The sequence below is a fragment of the Mercenaria mercenaria genome, chromosome 15 (genome assembly GCF_021730395.1).
Source record: "Mercenaria mercenaria strain notata chromosome 15, MADL_Memer_1, whole genome shotgun sequence".
Classification (NCBI taxonomy): Eukaryota; Metazoa; Mollusca; class Bivalvia; order Venerida; family Veneridae; genus Mercenaria; species Mercenaria mercenaria.
Window position 1 is genome coordinate 54,479,580 of NC_069375.1, and position 18,812 is coordinate 54,498,391.

General features: G+C 36.3%; 1 protein-coding gene across 1 annotated transcript in view; it reads left to right on the forward strand.

Moving 5' to 3' along the window:
* Positions 1-155: 155 nt before the first annotated feature.
* Positions 156-18,812, forward strand: part of LOC123554913 (uncharacterized) — a 45,204-nt gene continuing 26,547 nt past the window's right edge. The window contains exons 1-10 of the mRNA XM_053525302.1: positions 156-180; positions 3,235-3,372; positions 3,998-5,647; positions 6,549-6,630; positions 7,597-7,925; positions 8,547-8,628; positions 13,428-13,522; positions 14,839-14,937; positions 15,263-15,344; positions 18,235-18,317. Of these exons, the coding sequence (XP_053381277.1) occupies positions 3,235-3,372; positions 3,998-5,647; positions 6,549-6,630; positions 7,597-7,925; positions 8,547-8,628; positions 13,428-13,522; positions 14,839-14,937; positions 15,263-15,344; positions 18,235-18,317 (2,640 nt within the window). The 5' untranslated portion in view covers positions 156-180. The remainder of the gene's footprint in view (positions 181-3,234; positions 3,373-3,997; positions 5,648-6,548; positions 6,631-7,596; positions 7,926-8,546; positions 8,629-13,427; positions 13,523-14,838; positions 14,938-15,262; positions 15,345-18,234; positions 18,318-18,812) is intronic.

Below are 18,812 nucleotides of genomic sequence, written 5' to 3' on the forward strand. Positions count from 1 at the left end.
GTGAAATTTATCTTTCATCTTTTAAACAATAGATGCAACGGCATGTTAAGGTGTTAAAAACAGTTTGGTTTAATATATTTATCGAGCAAATAGTTTTGTTTACTTTTACAACATATCATATGTGCCACAAAGCGGTGAGCAAGGTGGCAGTCGGATAATTTTTGGATTTTTATAAATACAGTAATTTGGAAACCAGAAAGTATAAGGACATGTCCTTGTTGGATATTCAAAGCAAAACATCATATAGACAAATTGTCATCTAGTTTTTTGGATCAAGCAATTCCCATCTTTGTAAAAGTCTGTTATGCTTGAAATGCAACTGGTTTTCGCGACCAAAATTCTGGTTGGCAGACTTTTCACCCCCAAGACTTTTCACCTCCCCAAATTGTGGTGAAAAATCTTTGTTTGATAGCATATGAAGACTTTTCACCCTGTATATGTTTTTATTCGTAAATATGATATTTTGTTGGGAAAATGTATAATACCAATTTCTAGTGAGCCGAACTAACAAATCTTGATCAGTCATTTCCTCGAAAAAGTCAATAACATATTTCTTTACAGTTTTTCAATGCATTTTATACATTTTTCTGCTATTTTAATAGTTTTCACACTTATTTTGAATGGGTCCAGTGGACCTAATTTGAAAATTGTGAAAGACCGTTTGCAACTGTGAACTAGCTGCATGGTCAGTTATTCAGCACCACTTATATAAGGGTAGGAACTGCTGGAACAAGGAGGTATCTGCCCCGACACCGATTTCAATACACAGTGGACTGCAGAAACAAAACACAAAATATACATTCCAGTAATATGTCAGCGAGGCAATTTTATGCTTAAATTCCAACACAAATTCATTGTCAGAGATGTAATCATTACAAATACATCAAAAAATTTGTACATGTACCAGAAAATGTTTCTCTAACTGAAATATGCAGAATAAGTTTGGATGTGACGGCCGGGACAACGACAGTTAAAAGTTATCATGCTGTCCAGGGATATAAATGAACACTCTATCAAAAATGCCCATAAACAATCCATAACCTCTTGTGCTGCAAAAATCATTCAAACTTTAAATTAAATGCGTCTGTGTTCAAGAGGCTGTGTCCTATGTTTAAACTTAAAACATGTCATGCACTGGTTGATTACAACTTTCCTCTTTCATTGTGAGATTGGTGTGTGTTCTGTATTAAAGAAATTGATGTATTTTGGCAGGAAGCAAATTACTTATTATTAAGTATGTAGATCTAAACCACTGTTAGTATATTTTTTCTGCTAATATTAGCTGAGCCCCTAACTTTTAGGCTGGGTCTCTAGAATTTGACTGTAAGGAGCCCAGATGGCTAATAGGGTCTGAGTGGTATTTTATATCCCTGCTGTCAAGAAACGTCCCATTTTTTGGACCTAAAACATACAGTCTTAAAGCCTGATGCCTTTCCTACATCAAATCCAAACACCAAAACTCTACTTCCTCCTCAAGCATTCCAAACAAGACAAACAGTCAAACCTACCCAAGAATGCCAGTTAAGTATCCATGTAATGTTAATGGCATAGATAACCTCTTTTCAAATCTAAACCCTCATGAGGCTTGTGAGTTGGACAAGATCAAGCCCATCATTCTTAAGCACTTTCAACGGAACTGTCACCTGACTTCCAGAAATCCATTGATGAAGAATCAATACCTTCCTAATGGAAAAGTGCAAAATTAATGTAACCCCCATAGATCTACAAGAAGGGTGACAGGTCTGACCCAGACAACTACAGGCCCATATCCCTTACATGTGTACTTTGCATATATAGTATCCTCATCAATTGCTAAACACTTCACAAACCTTGGCATTCTGTTCCATCTCCAACATAGTTTCAGAGAAAAAAGATTCTGTGTGACACAACTAACTATGCTTGTTAACAACCTCATAAAATCAGTGAACAACAAACAACAGGTTGACCTAATCCTTTTAGACTTGAGTAAAATATTCGATAAAGTGAGCCATGGGAAAGTCCTGTTTAAAATGCATAATTATGGAGTACATAGCTAAACCATTCTAAAACTGGATTAAGAACTTCCTTGACAACAAGCTTCAATCCGTAATCCTAAACAGTACGTACTACAAGCTCAGAGCCCATACCTGTCTTTTTTGGAGTTCTGCAGGGGTACGTGCTTGGGGCCCCTGCTCATCCTAGCTTACATTAATGACCTCCCACAAAATATAAGTCCTAAAGTGCATCTGTTTGCAGATGGCACTGCAATATACATGTCACTTACCTCTGTCAAACAATCTAATACCATCTAAAATGACCTTAAAACATTAGAAAAGTGGCAGGTGGACAGGGGTATTGAATTCAATTCCGCGAAATGTCAAGTTATTCACGTCACAATACATTTGTACTACCTACATAATACACTTCTAGAATCTGTCACAACAGCAAAATACCTTGGCATGTATATTTTTAAATGATCGTGGGATGCCCACATAGATAGGTCAACCAAAAAGGCAAATCAAACTCTATATAAACGTATTATATGATGGTGCGTGCATCTGTCCGTCCATCAGTCATTAATCGTGTCCTGAGCATAACTTTATACCATTGAAGGTATTGACTTTAAACATACATGTATAGTGTAGATGGTGATGAGACAATGTGCAGAGCATTTGAATTGGCTCTGTAGGTCAAAGGTCAAGGTCATAGATTAAGGTAAAAGGTCAAAACTGTCCATCATATTTTGTGTCCAAGGCATTACTAAATAACCATGCAAGGTATTGACTTCAAACTTGGGATGTAGGTAGGTGGCAATGGGACAATGTGCAGAGCACATGTACCAGGTCAGTCTGTAGGTTAAAGGGCAAGGATTTTGTGTCTGGAGCATAACTTATTAACCATTCAAGGTAGTGGCTTCAGACATGATATGTGGGTAAGTGACGATGTGCAAAGTGCATTAACCAGGATGGTAGGTCAAAGGTCAAGGTTACAGCAAAGTAAAATCTGCCTCCAGAGCATAACTTCAAAACTATTAAAGGTATTAACTTGAAATTTGGAATATAGGCAGGTGGTGATGAGAGTATGTGCAGACTGCAACAATCCGCATCGCACACCCCTCCCACGAAAAATAAAAATAGTTTCTAAATTATCGTGTCACCACCACAAACACACACACTCTGTGATTAGTAGTTACTTATTAATTGTAAGATAGTCTGCTATGAAATACAATAAATAATTATGTTTTATATATTTTAGATGGCAAACAAGAAATCTGAGTTGCCATTTGGTTGGATAGTGAAACAGTCCAAATCGTATCCAGACAGGATTTATTATTTCAATGTGAACACTGGGGCAAGTACATGGGAATTTCCTGATCTGCTGCAACATTATGTGGTAAGAAATAGATCAGCTTTTCTTGTGAGTCAGAGGTTTCATTAATTATTGACGTGGAAGATCGAAGTTGCAAAGTAGACAAGGTTCTTGTGGGTTTCTCATGTATAACTTTGTATGCTGCAGGAAAAGTAGTCAGGACTTAAGAAAACTACCGTAATCGTACGAGTGTAGGTCGCACCTTTTTTACTGAGTTTCTGGTCAGGAAGGACCAATGCAACCTATACATGGTTATAGGACAAAACCACATTTTTTCCCTGGCTCAAAAAATTAAGAAAATTGACAGGTGTTTGAGAATGTGTTGAGAAGTTTGAGATAGTTTAGACAAAACTAATATATGTGTTTATGATAGCATCTCGTACTATAATGAAACTGTCAATTTAGTAGTATCTCACCTCGCGATTCTAATAAATAATAACTTAGTTAAAATTACGTGTACCGCAGCAGTGGCCGACAGATGCCGGGAAAACAGCATAACTCTTGTGGGCGATCTAGGGCCATCATGACTCTCTTGTTTAGAAATGAAACAAACTGTATAGGTACTTTTAAAGTTTTAATTGTGAAATAACAAGTTGTTACAAATGCTCATACTGTTGTTGCTAAGAGATATTTTTTTATCTGATTTTAGAGTGGAAAGGTAGAATCTACATCTCCACCTGTTCTGACAGCTACATCACTGACAGCTGTATCACCAGAGAAGTCGGTCCAACTTCCTACTGAACTGTCTCAAACAAGACAACAACCATGTACAAATACAGTGAGGAAACCTGTTGGTAGTCATACTAGGGGTAATCTAGCTGATAGTTACAATAGAAAATCGTCTGCTGAGCTGGAACCACAATTCTCACCACAACCACTGTCAGATAATGGAAGTGAAAACATGGAAAAATCTTTCTCGGACAGATTGATAGCAGGGAGTCGAAAACAAAATTTGCCAGAAAACTTTCCAAAAGGTCATGTGAACAGCAGACGAAGTATGCCAGAAAACATTTCTAAAGCTCAGATTGATTGCAGACAAAATTTGCCAAAAAACATTTCGAACGCTTATAAGGATCGCAGACAAAGTTTGCCAGAAAATTTCTCTAAAGCTCATTTTAAAAGTTCTACCATAAATGACAAGTTGTCAGACCCTGCAAAAAGTCAAAATCACTCTTTTGGCAAGGAAAGAACTGCTCAAAAGGTTTTATCAGGTGTATATCAAAGAAAAGTAGGATCTGTTGAACCTGAGAAATTTTCTGCTCAAAAAGTTTTATCTGGTGTGTACCAAAGAAAATTGGAATCTGTGCAACCTGAGAAATTTACGTCTCACAACGTTTTATCAGGGGTATATCAAAGAAAATTGGAATCTGTTGAACCTAAGAATTTTACTAAACTTGATCATAAACGTGGTTCTAACCTGAAAGGAATGAGGAGGGACAGTGTACATCCATATGAAAGAAAGGCATCTCAAACAGGTGGAAACTTGCCTTCAAAATTACACAGTTCTTCTGACTTAAAACCTGATCTAGCTAAAGATAAAGACAGAAAATGTAAAAATAAGGAAAGGAGTTCAAAATTATCCCCTATAAAATACCCAAAAGGCAGTGCAGAAGCCCTTAAGAAAACCTTGAGTGACATTAAGTCATGTGTTAGGAGTCTTGAAGATTCTTCGAAAAAAGTTACTAAAGGTACAGGTGATGAAATAAATGTGGGAAAACTTATTAATGACACTTGTAATGAAGCAAATTCCAGGTCAGCCAATGATTTAAGGACAAAATTAAAGAGAAGAGGGGTGGATAACCAAGGTAAATCAAAATGTGATGCAAAATCAGACAACAATATTGTCTCTGGTAGTAAATCAGAATCAAAGAAATCTAAAGTGATTCCATCATCTAATGGTAAAGATAATGACTCAAAATACAGGAAATTGGATGTAGACAGACAGACGCCTGGGGACAAACGTAGAGTTGTGAGGTCAATTCAGTCTCAATCTACTGATAATCGTAGTGTTTCAGTACAAAATAAAAAAATTGCAAACTTCCAGACGACCCAAAAAGCTTTGAAATCATCCCCTGAATTTGATTTGACTGTAAATACAAGCACCCCATTAAAAAGTTCATGCGAAATCAAACATGCAGATGAGATATCTGATGTTGGTTCCGACTTTGATCCTAACAATAATACAGAGTTTAAGTTGTTTATTGGAGACAAGGAAAAGTTGTTGAGTATTCAGTCATGGATCAACAATCTACAGGAGGGAGCAGGATCTGAGAGTCCTTCAGTAGACTCATATTCACAGGTAGTATTTTCTATATTAGCCTATTATCATCATTAGAAAGTCTTTATATTTTCACATCCACTTTTGAAAAAAGACTTACTTTTTTCAGTGTGTAAATTTATGGGAGAATTTTGAAGGATAAAATTTAATTTATTTGCGCAGCATCCCAAACTGTATCTACCTGACATGTTTGATTTACAAATTTTCTGATAGTTAATTCTCTAAAGTGGTGCCTTAAAGTGAATGGCCAAAAACATAATGGCTGCCAAGATGAAAAGTATTATACTGTGTTATAAAAAGAGAACTGAAAATACAGCAAGGCTGACAAAAACTTTATAACATCTGAAACAATCTCCTAGGATTGTTATTTAGCATATGAAGCTATGTACCTGGGGTTTCACTCTGCCAGACAAGAATTATGGTCCTTGACTTAGTAAAAAAAATACATGAAGGCCTTAAAAGTGTCACATATATATCTGATAAATTATTTGACATAGAAACCTGAAATCCTATAGGTGTGTTATTCAGCATTGTGAATTTATACAAATGGGGTTTTGTTTGGGAATTATCTCTGCAAGATCAGAGTTATGGTCCTTGACTTAGACAAAAAAATACATGTAGGGACTAAACTTTGTATTGTACATGGCTCAAGAAGTATTTGACCATGATCCAGGAAACTTTAAAGGGTTGTTGTTTAGTATGTGAAGTTGTGCACATTGGATTTTATTTTGGGTTTAACCCTTCCCCGTTCCCACCTCATTTGGTTGAAGATTCATACCCCCAACAAACGCTAATTTAAAAGACTATTTAGTTTTACATTGTAACATATGGTAGTACAGTGACAAGAAGTGAAGAGTATCAGTGTCCTAGGTAAAAACATAGTTTTTTTTATAATGAATTGATGCATTATGTTTTGAAATAGGTGAATCAAGGACTGGTGAATGAATCTGTTGACAGTGGCTATGTCTCGATAACAAACAGACCACCTTCCCCTTCAAGAAGAGGTGAGTGTCCAAACTAATGTTTTCTTTAACTTCTTACACTTGTTACACCCCAGCAGACAAGCTAGGGCAGCATATTTGTAATCAGTCTGCCCTGTTAGTATGGACAGTATCTTTTTTTTGCTCATTGTGTGTTTGGTTTTTGAACAATAACTAGGGAATATTTGGCCAACAATGGTCAAACTTAGTAGCATGATGTTTAAGGGTTCAGTAGGTGAAAGGTCATCTCAATAACTTAACAGTAGTCAAACTTCATAGGATGATTGCCTGTCATCAGTACATGACCTCCATTGTTGGGGTCAGTTAGTCAGAAGTTAAAGTCATATTCACCTAGAGATTTAAAACTTTTTCCACTAAATAATTTAAGAAATCTTGCCTTCAAATTTCATGGGATTATTTCCTAAGTTCGGAAGATGACTGGTAGTATTTTTGGGACCAGTTGGACAAAGGTCAAGATCACCCTGACCTTGAGAATGAAAGCGTTTTTTTGCACAATAACTAAAGAATGCGTTAAACTACTTTCGTCAAACTTATAGTCACCCCTATTGTTTTAGGGTTATTAGGTCAAACGTCAGGGTTACAGTGATCTAAAGACTGAAAATGGTTTCTTATCAGTATATGGAGAACTCCTAGGCCTGTGACAGCGCTGTTTCTTTTAGGTTTAAGCTGCTTAATTTCACTAGTATCATTTAACTTCTGCTACTATTAACATCAAACTTCACAAAGATTGGTCTTGGTATTGGACATTTAGCTCTCTCCTGAACCACAGGTTCAGGTAGAGCTTTTATTGTAGGCAGATGGTATTGCGTCCGTCATCTGTTGTCCACAGATTCATTCTTAGCATTTAATATAAACATCTACTGGTTTGGGTCCTCTCCAAGATTTTTATTGTGTTGAACACACTGTTTTTCTCTGACGATGCTTGTTACACCATTTTGCTTGTAAATATCATATTTATCTTGTACACAGGCTGGCCAGGGGAACTGAAAAAGTCAGCTGTCACATTGAGAGAAGTTGTAGCTATGGAAATAGATGAGTGTTTTGTTTCAAAAGAGACACATGGCGGGGATGTAACTGGAGGAGCTGGTGGAGATGTAGTCGGAGGAGCTGGTAATGATCTAGCTGCTGGAGCTGGTGGGGATGTAGTTGCTGGAGGTGGTGAGGAAGAATATATGGATATTGATGAAGTGTTGGTTGAAGTACGGCAACAAGTGAGCTTGTGTGGTAACCAAAACGTTGGCAGCTTTGTTAGTTTATCTGATACAGATAACGCAACACCATTGAAAAGAACATACCAGGTAAATCTAGGAAATTACCTAGTATACATTAGGGTTATTATATCCCTGCTGATGGTGTATATAGCAGTCATCTCATGACTGGTCAGTCTTTTGTAGAAATCTTGTGGCATAAACAGCTTCAGCACTTTAAATGTCTTTAAAACTTCACACAGAATGAAGTGTAAATATTTGTAAATATATTTAGGGTGGGCAGGAACATTTCAGAGTTAGAACACTTGGATGTATACAAAAAACTTACACTGCCTTTTCCATTCTCCACATGGGGTCTTTGTTGGGGCTAGAATGGAATCACTTCATTCCGTCAGTTTGTTAATCCTCTTCAGTTTGTTAATCCTTCCCTCTAAATTATTTATATAAATAATGTTTACACTTCACAAATAATTTTTAAATTACTCGACACAATGATAGGTTACAGTAAGAGAAAGTGTTGAGCATTATAAAGATAACTCTTTCTTGCACACCAAATTTTTGCCATGCATATCTTAAACATTCCATTTGTGCATGCCTTTTGTAAATATTGCTAATACTTATGCATAATTGCTTTGAAAAAAATGTACTTACCAGGATATCTATCCTAAGATGAACTGTTTCTCACCTTACTTTGACATATTATTTTTTCAGACCATTACTGTGGTTGTGGATACAAATATACTAATCAGTAACCTAGAGCTGCTAGATACTCTCAAGGATTATCAGCTGCCAGGTAAGTCTTTCTGCATCAGTATTTGATGACTTGTGCTTTTACAGCTACCAGCAGGGAACATTAAATCAAATAAAATGAAAAGTATTTTTATCTTTTTTGTTGTGGAAAAATCATAAAATAAAAAGAAAATTTGCTTGTTTTTTGTGCAAGATGATTTCTTTTTCATCTTGTAAGCTTTTATTAAATAGTATTCTCACAAGTGGCTAAGATATAAGTAATCAGTGTTGGTAAGAAAGATGCACAGTTCATTTGCACATACTTGGATTTCTTTTTCATCTTGAGTGCTTTTAAGGGGGAATGGTACTTTGTCAAAATTTAAGATTTGCTAATAGTCGTATATACCAAAATAAACTTGAATATATTTCAAATTTGTATCATCATCTTTTAGAGCGATAAACATGCGTATGACGTTACCATGACGTCGCAAACATGACCCATTTTCGCGCTTTTTACGTCCGTTAATGGTAGCACTAAAATGGTATAAAACTCGATACTACAAACGTATTGTTGGCGTCAATGCATTAGATTATATATCAAACGACAGAATAAAGCAATTTCTTAGTGCTCATTAACATTAAAAGGTATTTTCTATCCGAATTTTCGAAGGAGGTACGAAAACAGACTTTTGGTTGTTTATGAAAATTCAGGAAAAAAATCGCTTCTGATCCATTTTGCAAAAAAATGGCCCGTGGAATTTTTGCCAAATTTTTGTATGTAAAAATTCATTATGTTGTTAATGGCTGTGCCAAAATAGAAAAAAGTTCACCGAAGCGTTTTTCTAGTACAACCGTTTGAATTAGAGCATTGTGACGCAATAAACAACGTGGCTTAAGACATGACGTAAGCACGTGAATATTTACATTATTAGCCTTATTTTTACACCAGTGGCTGCAAAGATGGTGCTCTCCATACATATGTGGAACTATGCTTTCTAGCGCCTGTATTAATTCAGCTTCTCCTTTTTGTTTGTTTTGACTGACAGCGTATGTGAATTTTTTAATGAATGATGATTTCACTTTTTCGGTTAATGATGGACAGGCTCGACTAATCTTTTCAAGTTTATTTCCTACGATCCGTTTTGTATGTGCTGGATTTGAAAATTTTACAATGTCAGAATTAACTTTCTCCCTTGTTTATTTCGTTGCTGCAGAGCCATCGTCCTCTATAATATGTTTGTACATCAGTCCAGAATTGCTTGCCTCTTTATGCAATTGAGCACGAATATCGGGCTCCATAGCTTTTACAGAATTGCTCCAATTTTTTGGCATCTGTGAAGTTGACCATATTTAATTGTTTTCGTGTAAACCTTGATAAGGTTTCACACAGTTATTGTTACTTTCAAACATTACATATGTTGCAACAATATTTGTTACTTATTTATAAACTTGAACCCATATAATAAAACAGTTATTAACTGTTAAGCCATCGGATATGATGGATGTGATATTCAACGGAGGAGGACAATATTGACCTCTTCCAGTGAATACCATAGCATATCCAATGGCTCAAGGGTCAATAATAATATAATTTTCAAAACGAAATTAATATAAATAATTGACAGAAAACTCAATAAAAATACTGCTCTTTTTCTCTCTAACTTTCAGAAAATTATTATACTTATATAACAGTCATAGATAATTATCACTCACACGGGTGTGTTAAATTTACATATGTATTATTTTTGTATGTGTATTTATTTTATGTAATAACTTGCTTTGAAATAAACATAATATTTTGATGGCAAATTTATATTTATAGATAGATTTATTGATAATATTTCTTTAATACTAATATTTACGAGATTATCGCATTTTTGTTTTCATGCAAAAATATAGCCAAGGGAGACAAACAGATACTGATTAAGTACGGCTGTTATATACATTCTTATTACAGAAACACAACCTAAAGTATAGATTTGTACCAGCATCGTGTTGACTTGTCAGGAAATTATCAGTAGCGCGGTACGGTGACCTCGGAAAAGGGCGCATAACATGCGAGATTGTCGGCTTATATGGAAATTCCAAATTAATTCATATTATTGTTTGTTTTGACTGATAGAATCCTGTTTTACGTCCCTTTCAGTATTTCAATTATGTCAGGCAGGTAGACAAGCTTACTGCCGCTCATTGGCTGTTTTTTTATTAAAAATATAAGCATTCTTAATTTATTAAGACTTATTATACAGCCATTCTATTCAAACTTATTCTTTCTAAAATACGTGTAAAATAAAAGCTCAGTACACAATCCAGGATCGGGAACGGATTTAGCATCTTTTTGAGTGATCGTTCTCTAGTGTATACTGCTAGTTTCTATTTGGACCAACATTGCAAACTTTAATATATTTTTTATTGAATTTTAGGAAAGACAATATTGTGAAACAAGCCGCGACGGCATCTGGACGAACATTTATCATTCTATATCGTTATGTCGTCATGTAAACGGAAGGGGCACCTGGCCTGTCCGTGATGGCATGTTTAAAATTCATAATTTAGTCGTTTCTATTCAGGCTTTTTTCCCCGTCCTGTGCAACAAATAACAAATAACAGAAATATTTAAATGAAATGAGCCGCGCCTTGTGAAAACCGACATACGGTGGCTTTGCAGTCTGGTCAGGATCCATGCTGTTCGCTAACGGTTTCTTAAATTGCAATAGGCTTTAAAAGCGAACAACATAGATCCTGACAAGACTGCGCAAGCTGGTCTGTATCAAAGCTAGTCGCAAAGCCACTATGTTGGTTTTTTCATGCCGCGGCTCAAATAACATATGCTAAAACAGGTAGAACGGTAACCATTTATGTAAATGTTTTGACGTGTAATCTTTGCAAACAGTACACGGCGTAATCTTAAAATTCATACGTAACATTCGAATTTTAAAATTCCGTTGTACTGTTTTCAAAAGAAAAAAGCGTATATATATAAACTGTCAACTTTTAGGACTGCCTACGTGGTCTGATTCTCTGAGATATCTCACTGATGGAGGACTGTAAGTTCGAGCCCCGCTACCGAACATGGCTCTTTATGTGAGAACCTTGGTAGTTTGTGTCGGAAGTTAGGGGTTTAGTACTGGTCGTTCCCAGGAACAATGTTTAAGGAAACTACCCGCCATACTGTTGAAACGAGCGTAAAAACTTGATTCAGAAAATTGATCAACTTTTTTAAGTCTTATTACTGTGGTACATGTACTTACTTAAATTCTATAAATCTGCCTTTAATTGTATCATTAATACAATTTAAACGAAATTCACATTCGGATAGAACTGTGCGGAAATGTTTGTATTTTAATTATCCCATGCTTACCTAATGCAGCTGCAACGTTTATTAAATAGGGGTTCCGTAAAATGCCATAGCATTTTAGATTTTACATTTTAAAATGTAGTACACTATATAGACCATACTTAGTTTCGGGAAATAGGTTTTTTCCAGTAAAGTCTTTGTTTTGAGTTTAACGCCATTTTTTCAACAGTTTTTCAGTCATATAACGGCGGGCTGTTAACCTAACCAGTTTTCCTGGATTCTGTACCAGTACAAACCTGTTCTCCGCAAGTAACTGCCAACTTCCCCACATGAATCAGAGGTGGAGGACTAATGATATCAGACACAGTGTCGTTCATCAAATAGTCACGGAGAACATACGCCCCGTCCGAGGATCGAACTAGCGACCCCGAGATCCGTAGACCAACGCTCTTACCTATTGAGCTAAGCGGGCGGGCTTCAGTAAAGTCTTTTTCCGCATATTTTGCAACCATTTTCAAATACATTACCAAAATATGCATAATCGACGATTCTTCTATTTTGCTTTTCTCCGTTTTATTATCACTCCCGACACTCCCTTTCTTCAAAAACTTAACTTCTTTGCCTTCTGAACTGTCCGTATTTATCGCGACTTATTTTAGAGAGCAGCTGAGTTTGAAAAAGGTGCATGAAGTGGCTATTGAAATGAACATCAAGAACTTCTAGTAATTTAAAAGATACGCACTTTTCAATGAAAATATTTGGAATACTGCATGTTATGAAATGTGTAATATTTTTTACGATTAGATTGAAATATTTAATTCATGTCTCATAACTGCTTGTTTATATGTTTCCAGGTAGAATTATGACAAGCCATTTAAAATAAACACATGTAACGTTACATAACGATTACATGTCTTTTAACGACGCAGCAGTAGTCAAGTTCAAACGGTTTTACTACAAAAACGCTTCGGTGAACTTTTTTCTATTTTGGCATAGATATTAACAACATAATGAATTTTCACATACAAAAATTTGGCAAAAATTCCACGGGCCAATTTTTTGCAAAATGGATCAGAATCGATTTTCTTCCTGAATTTTCTTAAACAACCAAATGTCTGTTTTCGAACCTCCTTCGAAAATTCAGATAGAAAATACCTGTTCATGTTAATAATCACTAAGAAATTGCTTTATTCTGTCGTTTGATATATAATCTAATGCATTGACGCCAACAATACGCTTGTAGTATCGAGTTTTATACTATTTTAGTGCTACCATTAACGGACGTAAAAAGCGCGAAAACGGGTCATGTTTGCGACGTCATGGTAATGTCATACGCATGTTTATTGCTCTAAAAGATGATGATATCAATTGGAAATATCTTCAAGTCTATTTTGGTATATAAGACAATCAGCAAATCTTAAATTTTGACAAAGTACCATTCCCCCTTAAATAGTATTCTCACAAGTGGCTAAGATATAAGTGAACAGTGTTGGTAAGAAAGATGCACAGTTCATTTGCACATACTTGGATTTACTGCAGTGTATTTATATTTGCTGTATTTTCAGGAAGCAGTGTGAGGCCATGTTTATTCATTCCATGGATTGTTTTGCGTGAGTTAGATGCCTTAAAGGAAACTGTAAAGCCGGGTAAACTTAATCTGGTAAATAGCAATACTTCAAATCTTATTAGCCTCACTCTTTTACCTTATAATCAAAGTTATCTGATGGTTAAATCTGACTATTGGACAAACCTTTCTTATATATAAACCTGGCTAATGGACAAATATGTTGAACTTTATTGGTTGGCAATCCTATCTGAGCCGCACCATGAGAAAACCAACATAGTGGGTTTGCGACCAGCATGGATCCAGACCAGCCTGCGCATTTGCGCAGTCTGGTCAGGATCCATGCTGTTTGCTTTCAAAGCCTATTGCAATTAGAGAAACTATTAGCGAACAGCATGAATCCTGACCAGACTGCGCAGATGCGCAGGTTGGTCTGGATCCATGCTGGTCGCAAAGCCACTATGTTGGTTTTCTCATGGCACGGCTCATCTCATGGATAAATCTGGCTTGTTGTCAATCCTAAGAAAATGGAAATACCTGGCTGGTTGGCATATGGGAAAACTTGGTTAGTGGGTAATTCTATGTATTGGGAAAACCTGGCTGGTGGGTCATCCTATCTAATGGGAAAATCTGACTAGTGGGCCATAACAGGTCATAAGTGCTCTTTGTCTTCAAAGCTATATACAGATATCAACAGATTTCTGTTCTTGTTTATAAACCAGGGTCTAAAATTTGGCTATGTTTAAAATTAGAATTTGTTTGCATGGTGAAATATTGGCAATATATGACCAAGCTGCCACACATTAACAGGAAAATTCTACTTTGCTATATTATACAGTACCTGAATTACCCAAGCAGGAAATCCAACATGTAAACTGTGTAGAGAGATAAAACAGACAAGTTTAATCCCAGTAGGAAAATAGTAGTTTTATTGCTGGTAGATAAACTTACCACAATATATAACTGAAGCTAATATTTAATAAAATGTTAAATGCAATAAATTATACACACTAAGTATTGTCCATACAATGTGTTTTGTTTTTATTCCTTAATGTACAGTATTATTAATTCTAATTTGCTTGTTTCTATTAAAACATGCTTCGGTAAAATGGTGTCAGTTTAACAGGCGATGACGTCAATGTTTATATTGCGACCAAGAAAGAGCGCTACCAGATTTTATTTTCTGCATTACATCCAGGGCATATTAGAATTGAAATAAGGTACACTCAAAATCGGTTATATATCGCCAGAATAATTCAATATGAAATTATTGTGTGGATGTATAACCTGTTCTTCGTGTATTAATAACGATAAAGCATGATTTTTCTATACATATAATATACTGTATATTTTTTAAATATTAGAAGTATAGCAGCAGCAGTATGACTATAATAATAGTGTTGGTTTTACAGTCTCTAGCCACACAGAAGAAAGCAAGAACTGGAATTTCTTTCTTGAAGACTTTATTTAGCTGCAAGCATCCAAGAGTTAAAGGACAGACCCCTAAACAGGTAAGGGGATCTTTTTCTCTAACTAACAAAAAACTGATTTGGTAAGTTTTGAAAGTCACTAAAAAACCTACTATTAAATGTGATTAACATTAAATTTAATAATGTATCATAAATTATAGTCTTTAGGACCTAACTTTTCATTTCATTTATCATTGGATCCATGAAATTTTCAGAATTTCTTAGAATAAAGGCAATAAATTTATATAAAAAATATCATGTTTTGAAAAAAAATACAAAGGAAAATTCAGGCTTGAAATAGTTGTTCCACATACAAATACAGAACATGGTAGATTTCATAAACTGCAGTAACCTTGTTATATTACAGGCTGAGGAAGCTTCCCATAACTTCAAGTCAAAATGTAATGATGATGTTATACTCCAGGCCTGTTTACAATGCCAGAAATTAGGTAAGCATCAAATGATTTCTTGTTGAAATGTATTGCTGGTATTTTACTCCAGGCTTGTTTACAATGCTAGCAATTCAGTATAATCACCGTATAACTCCATGTCCAAATATATTGATGATGTAATTCTCAGTGCGTGTATACAGTGCCAGAAATTAGGTAGTATCAAATATTTAGTTCTTGAAATGTGAAGATGATTACATAATTATACCCCCACAAAATGAAGTTTGGGGGGGTATATAGGAGTGAGCTTGGCGGTCGGTCGGTCTGTTGGTTTTGCATGGTTTCCGGATGATAACTCAAGACAGGCTTGACCAATTTAAATAATGTTTGGTACACAGGTGTAACATCAGAAAATACAGGTCAAGTTCGAATTTGGGGTCAGTAGGTCAAAGGTCAAGGTCACAGTGACCCTGAACAGTTAAACGGTTTCCGGATGATAACTAGAGAACGCTTTGGCCAAGGATCATAAATTTTGGTACACAGGTGTAACATCATGAAATGCAGGTCAAGTTTGACTTTGAGGTCTGTAGGTCAAAGGTCAAGGTCACAGGGACTCGGAACAGTTAAACGGTTTCCGGATGATAACTTGAGAACGCTTGGGCCTAGGATCATAAATTTTAGTACACAGGTGTAACATCATGAAATGCAGGTCAAGACTTTGAGGTCTGTAGGTCAAAGATCAAGGTCACAGGGACTCGGAACAGTTAAACGGTTTCCGGATAATAACTTGAGAACGCTTGGGCCTAGGATCATAAATTTTGGTACACAGATGTAACATCATGAAATGCAGGTCAAGTTTGACTTTGAGGTCTGTAGGTCAAAGGTCAAGGTCACAGGGACTCGGAACAGTTAAACGGTTTCCGAATGATAACTTGAGAACGCTTGGGCCTAGCATCATAAATTTTGGTACACAGGTGTAACATCATGAAATGCAGATCAAGTTCAACCTTGAGGTCTGTAGGTCAAAGGTCAAAGTCACAGTGACTCGGAACAGTTAAATGGTTTCCGGATAATGACTTGAGAACGCTTGGGCCTAGGATCATAAATTTTGGTACACAGGTGTAACATCATGAAATGCAGGTCAAGTTCGACTTTGAGGTCTGTACGTCAAAGGTCAAGGTCACAGTGACTCGGAACAGTTAAACGGTTTCCGGATGATAACTTGAGAATGCTTGGGCCTAGGATCATGAAAATTGATAGGGAGGTTGGTTATGACTAGCAGAAGACCCCTAATGATTTTGAGGTCAGTAGGTAACAGGTCAAGGTCACAGTGACCCGGAACATTTAAACAGTTTTCGGACAATAACTTGAGAATGCTTGGGACTAGGATCAGGAAACTTAATCTGGAGGTTGGTCATGTCAAGCAGATGACCCATATTGATTTTGAGTTCCAAAGGTCAAAGGTCATTTAAACCTTTTACGGACAATAACTTGAGAATGCTTGGGCAGAGGATCATGAAACTTCATAGGGAGGTTGATCATGACTAGCAGATGACCTCTATTGATTTTGTGGTCAGTAGGTCAAAGGTCAAGCAAGTTCGGCTTTGACATTGGCTTAGTTCTGTGACAAGGCCATATTGTGGGGGTATAATTTGTCACTCCTGTGACAACTCTAGTTCAGACTTGTTAACATTGTCAGAAATTAGGCGGGCATCACATGTAGTGATGATATTATTATATCCCCAGGAACAAAGTATATAGGGGTTATATTGTAGTCATGCATGTCCATCAGTCATGTCCGTTCCGTATCTTCTAATCCGCTGGGAAGATTTTCATAAAACTAGCAACAGTTGTTAACTTAATGAAGACGATATGCAGAGCCCATAACACAGGTCACTTGGTCCAAGGTTATGTTGAAAACATGTTACTGTGTGATTGTAAATTCATTACATATCAGTTACCCTTTCCATTGAAGCATTGTGCATTATAGAATATTGTATATATAGCAAAATGTTGTATATACATCATTGACAGATCGTTACGTTATACTGCAGTTGAGATAATTAGTCACCTTCCAGTTGGGGACTTTGTATTACATGGCAATACTTCATTCACCTGTTTTCTCTATTTTTATGGAAAACTTAGAAAATCTTCTCCTCTAAAACCCCTGGTATGATTTCAGAATAATTTGACAGCAGTTTTTCTTGGTTGACCCTCCGCCAAATTCTTTCAAATCTTTCTTTTTATGCCCCCGAAGGGAGGCATATTAGTTTTCAACTGTCCGTCCGTTCGTTCATCACAATGTTAACTTTTTGCATGAAGGCAACGTTAACTTTTTGCATGAAGGCACTTTACTCACGAACCACTGCACCCAGGACCTTCAAACTTCACATGCTAATAGTACTTATTGAGTACACGACCCTTATTGACTTTGGGGTCACCAGCTCAAAGGTCATGGTGCTGCGGGGGCATTTGTCACCATTAGTGACAGCTCTTGTTTGTTAAAGAAACATGGCTGCTGTGGGACAAGGTTAGTTTTCTCTATATTGCTTTACGCCATGGAATCACTCTGAAACTACAGGCCAGATCACAGATGTTCCTTGGATGACTGACATTTTAGTTCAAGTGGCCACCATATTATCCTTTTACCCTCCCCACTCCACACACACGCTACCTCACTCCACTCCCACTTCCACCCCAACCCCCCACTCCCATTTCACTCCAGCAAGCTGTGAAACTCAGGTGAGTGATGTATTACTGTCATAGCCTTCTTGTTTCAACTGTCACCAGTTTGAAAAGTTTCCAAATTGTGTAGGCCATATAATGCTTAAATGAAATGTGACCTCTGTTTTCGCACATGTCAAAGAAAACAGCTATTTCAGTGCTTTGAGTAGTTACTTTTTATTACATATCTTTGAACTTAACTGTTGGACATTCCATTCAATTTCAGGAACATGTGTTGTATTATTGACAAATGACAATAATTTAATCAACAAGTCCCTTGTCAGTAGTGTACCTGCTTTCAATGCTAAGGTAAGTCGATCAGTATTTCAGTGCCAAGTTGAGTCTACCAGTGAGTAGTGGCAGTTTTGAACAAAGTTTGTTTTATTTTTTCATATATTTTATTCAACGATAGTGAAACATATTGCCTACTGTGAACCAATCCCAAAATAACGTTTGTATGGACATTGACATTTTGGAATAGACATTACCTCTTTTTACAACATAAGTCTATGGGAAAAGTCTCAAAATCTTGATTTTCAGCTCACCTGAACTTTGTTCAGGGTGAGCTATTAGTATAGGCAGATGGTGCAGTGTCCATCGTCTGTTGTCCTGCATCAAAATTTTTACTTAAATGACTTCTTCTCTGAAACTACTGTTGAGATTTACACCAAATTTGGTCAGTAGCATCTTGGCACAGACCGCTATCAAGTTTAAACAAATGATTCACCTTGGCCCCTTTTAGGGGCCACCAGAGCTTGAAATAGAAAAAACTTTTAAACAACCTCTCATGAACTGCTTGATGGA